Source organism: Saccoglossus kowalevskii, chromosome 22, assembly GCF_978046115.1.
Source record: "Saccoglossus kowalevskii chromosome 22, keSacKowa6.1, whole genome shotgun sequence".
Lineage (NCBI taxonomy): Eukaryota > Metazoa > Hemichordata > Enteropneusta > Harrimaniidae > Saccoglossus > Saccoglossus kowalevskii.
In genome coordinates, this window is record NC_140662.1 from 14854384 (window position 1) to 14859315 (window position 4932).

General features: G+C 32.3%; 1 protein-coding gene across 1 annotated transcript; it reads right to left on the bottom strand.

Annotated features, from left to right (window-relative positions):
• Positions 1–1138: 1138 nt before the first annotated feature.
• Positions 1139–4488, bottom strand: LOC102804376 (uncharacterized). The gene is made up of 8 exons (XM_006819573.2): positions 4450–4488; positions 3614–3721; positions 3469–3532; positions 3110–3232; positions 2668–2802; positions 2236–2370; positions 1816–1949; positions 1139–1423 (listed from the first exon to the last, which is right to left on the bottom strand). Exons 2-7 carry the CDS (start codon positions 3680–3682, stop codon positions 1816–1818), a joined length of 660 nt encoding a protein of 219 aa, XP_006819636.1. The 5' UTR covers positions 3683–3721; positions 4450–4488; the 3' UTR covers positions 1139–1423.
• Between the last annotated feature and the right edge of the window lie 444 nt (positions 4489–4932).

Here is a 4932-nt window from a genome sequence, read left to right on the forward strand (position 1 = left end):
TCTTAAGTTTGGTAAAGGAGGAAGGTATGGTACAATTATATTAATGTTCATAAAAATTGAACAATACCTTCCCCCTTCACTAAACCTAAGTTTCGCAAACTTGACTTAAACTCGATTAAGGTAGAGATGCAGGTTTGTGGGCACTTGGGAGTGATTTTTTTTACTCTTTATTAGCCAAACAGTATTGTGGAATTTTGTAGAAATGTGAATAGTGGAACATACTCAAAAAACGCTTTTAAAATATAGATAACATTATTTATTTTGAATGCTTAGCAAGATTTAGCAAGGCTGTACATAAATTATAAAGAAATGACGGGATCTCCATATTATACACTATATTTAACTTTTAACAAAACGATAATACATTTAAATTTGGAACTGTTAGCAAACTTCTCACTGAGTGAATTGTTAGGCGAATTAGCAATTATCTCAGCTTCTGTTTTGTGCACATCCCAGAACTTTGAAAAAAATAGCTTCTAGACGCTTTGACCTTTTGTTTTGAAATTTTCAAAAGGCCATTGGGGCATTGTTTTTGGTTGAACAGTGTTAAAACAATCGTACAGACAACTAGCCTGGGTGTTAATTTATGCATAAACTTGAAGTAGTGAAATTTGAGTTGCTGCCTTGCAAAATTGACAACTGATAGACAGTTTTCAAGACGGCACTTTCTTCATAGTAAACAGATGTACCCATAGACCAGTTTTGACAGGAAACAGAAGCATGGTTTAGAAGCTAATTCTTTTTAAATCACTTTTGACCAAAAAAGCACATTTTTGTGCATATTTCAAACTACAGTGTCCATACAAAAAATACTAACACAATTTTAAAATTCATACAATAAGCTTTCCGAAAATATATAGTTTTGTGGACAAGGGAGGTCACACACGACATTTAAAAGAATAATCACGCCATTTTAAAACACGCACATCGTTTCAAAACAGAATAAACACATTTGAACACACACCATTAAAACGCACATATTTTATAAAATATGCACATCATTTTACCATGTATCTGCCAAACTATCAGTTATAGCCTGAAACCTGTCGAGGTAGTGAAAACGGCGTGGATATTTAAATTACTTTAATTTTAATTTGATATGTCATCAAGAATACCACTCACGAAATAACACGCATAATTCACTTGCCATCATTTTATTGACTATAACATTCTTATTTACTTTAGTCACAGAAAGTTATCTGTTGTAGTTTGAGATCAATTATTACACATACAATTATAACAATGCTATTTATTTGTTGTTGTTTTTTAATGATGAACTGTTATACCTTTATTCCCTTATTCTAAACTACTGTAACATGCGAATATATTATCAACATTGAACGGATTTTTATCCTTTTTTAAAATGCTTTTTCTCCTACATTCCATTTTTCCGATTCCTTTGCTGACCGTTTTGCTGATCCAACTTTCAAAAAAAAAAATATATTATGCAGGGTATATTATTAAAATGGTTACAAAAACGAGAGGACATATTTCAACAAAACGTTTTACAAGCTTTCAAAACAATATACATTAATATTAAATTAGTCAAATCCATTCATGTCTGTTGTTAAACTGGACTTGTACCAAGCATGAAATATCATAAAAGCTGTGACAGAACAATAGAATGTTTTTATTATCCAAATCGTATTCACTTATTTAACACAACAGTAAATAAGACAATTCTAAACTAAACTTGCCACAAATCTCTGTGTTACTGAACAGATATTGTAATTGAGGGGGAACAATATGCACTATGGCAATCTTATACACAACAACGGATGACACATTGAATGTGAAATAAACCGAACGACTTACTTATTGTGGTCTTGGTCCACAGTCATCGCAGTCTGTACCTAATTCACATATATCGTACCACGACTCAGTACCCCCGTCGTCACATATGAAATCACTAGAGTATATGCAGGTGTTAGTACACAATACGTCTGAATCTATGAAAAAAAACACTCTCGTAAACTTAAGCTTGTATGTTAGAGCATATTATTTAAATAAGTACATCAAGTAAACTAGATTTGTCAATGTAAAAATTATTCGTTATTGCATTCTATACAGGGAAGGTTACTGTAGAATAATTACTGTCGTTGTTGTGAGATTTGTGCACTCACACTAAAATTTTTTGCAACCGGCACATTATTTTTTTTTTTTCGTAAGTTATATCAAATTGTATATTTTTGATAATTACTATGAATGAGTGATAATCATATATTTAAAACATACTAGTATTAGGTCTTATTCCACAGTCTGCACAATCTGTGCCATAGTCACAATCACTGTACTGAGATCCTTCACCACCATCATCACATTCACCATCATTAGGGTACATGCAGGTGTTAGTACACAATCCGTCATGATCTATGAAAAAAAAACACTCCCGTAAACTTAAGCTTGTATGTTAGAGCATATTATTTAAATAAGTATATCAAGTCAACTAGATTTGTCAATGTAACAATTATTATATTTGATTCCACATGTATTCGTTATTGCATTCTATACAGGGAAGGTTACTGTAGAATAATTACTGTCGTTATTGTGAGATTTGTGCACTCAGATTAAAACCGGCACATAGAATGATCTGTTTGTAAGTGTTATAAAATTGTATATATCTGATGATTACTATGAATGAGCGATAATCATATAATTAAGACTTACTAGTACCATATCTCGTTCCACAGTCTGCACAATCTGTGCCATAGGCACACAAATCGAAGGTAGATTCTTCACCACCATCATCACAGTAACTATTATCAGAGTAATAGCAGGTATCAGTACACAATCCGTCTCCAACTATGAAATAAGCACACTCTTGTAAACTTAATGTTGTATATTGGAGCATATTATTTAAATAGGTATATCATGTAAACTAGATTTGTCAATGGAATAATCATTATATTTGATTCCATGTGTATTCGTTATTGCGTTCTATACATGGAAGATTACTGTAGATTAATTACTGTAGTTGTTGTGATATTTGTGCACAAACATTAAAATTGTTTGCAACCGGCACATAAAATGATCTGTTTGTAAGTGTTATAAAATTGTATATTTCTGATGATTACTATGGATGAGCAATAGTCATATATTTAAGACTTACTATTTCTGGCTCCACAGTCTGCACAGTCTGTGCCAAAGTCACAAAAATTGAACATAGAATCTTCACCACCATCATTACATATACCATCATTAGAGAGATAGCAGGTGTCAGTACACAATTCGTCTTGAATTACAAAAAAATGACACACCCGTAAACTTAAGCTTGTATATTGGAGAATATTATTTAAATAAGTAAATCAAAAACACTAGATTTGTCAATGGAAACAATTATTATTTTTGACTTGAAATGAATAACATCATCAATCATAAAAACCTGTCGCTGTTTATGTTATTTCTAATATCAGTAATGCATTCTAAATAACATTATAGACTGAGTGATTGGAATGTATTTGTACTCACATTCACGTTTTGCTTCGATTTCTTTTTCGGCTATAGTCGTTTGTGTATCCTCGGGTGGTTCAGTCTGAAACAATATTGATATACGTATCATCAATACAAAATATAACACAAAAATAAGAGTTCCTAAGAATCATTAGTCACTTACCGAGTGTATAGCACATATAAACATCGCCAACACTACAAGTAAGGAATACACTGTTTGAAGTTTTGCCATCGTTCCCACCTTCAGAAAGTTGCGAAATCTGAACACAATCTGTAATAAATACAATAAACATAGACGAAACAAATTAGAATGTTTCAAGTAGTATCTGTGGTTGAACAAAAACAATGTAGGTATTTCACATACTAATTGTCAAGGCAAATTCAACTGTCTAGGATTTGTTTAAAGAAGCTTCAAGTGCACATGTGTTTGTGTTAAATCGGGTCATGTTTTCGGTGGGAGAACGCATCGGGTTGCTATAATGCACAATACATATAAATTATAATGTTTGAACTTGCTTTATTGATCACGTCAAACTACGTGCTTGATATATCTTTGTTGGCAAAGAAGTAGAGAGAAAGAAACGACATTTTAGAAAAGCAATAAATTTGAAGATAATACACCACATAATCAGCCAAGAGTTTTCAGTGAATTATAGAAATCATTATTTCAAAGAAAAAAAATGTGCAAACAATATGCTAGAGCTGTTCTAACTTAAAATTGATGGAATTACAGAAAGATAACTAATTTGTAACCACAACTTCATTTAAGCTAGTTTCAAAAAGGTGACAGACTACGACGTATACCCGAATTGGGCATACTAAAAGGGAGTCGGTTTAACAACAACAATTCGTCCATACCAAGCGAGCAGACAGTGGACCCACAAACGTAGAAAATTACGGCATGAACAATGATATTCCGTAATGAAGAATTATATTGTACAGGTGAAACATACACAAAAATGTGAAAATGAGAAAAACGTTCAATAATACCATACTTACTTGCAGAGGTGGACTCACCAACAACAGCAACTGGAGAATTGAGAGTTGGTTAGAATAAACACGTTATTTATAAAAGTCAGTTCATATGCAGTAGGCGTGGCAATACAAAAAAGTATTCAATGCGCATGTGCTAATGCCCACACAATGACAATTTTATTTAAAATCAATGAAAAAAAAATGAAACTAATATGACCAAATCACTGGTGAAATAGTTTAATATGACATTCAAGATCGCCAACACATTTTCATCAAGGAGTTTTAACAACTTCGTTGGGAGGACTTTGTTGCAAACTATTTTCGAGCTTAATGGTACTCTCGAATTCTGGATAAAACAGTTAATGTCGGCCTATTATGTACATTCTTATTATCGTAACTGTCCTATCATGATAAGCTTTATCTACCAATCGCATCCTTGTAATATAAAACTTTACCGCCTGGGTTATTCAATTGACTGTCGTTAGCTTTCATCATTTGATATCGAAA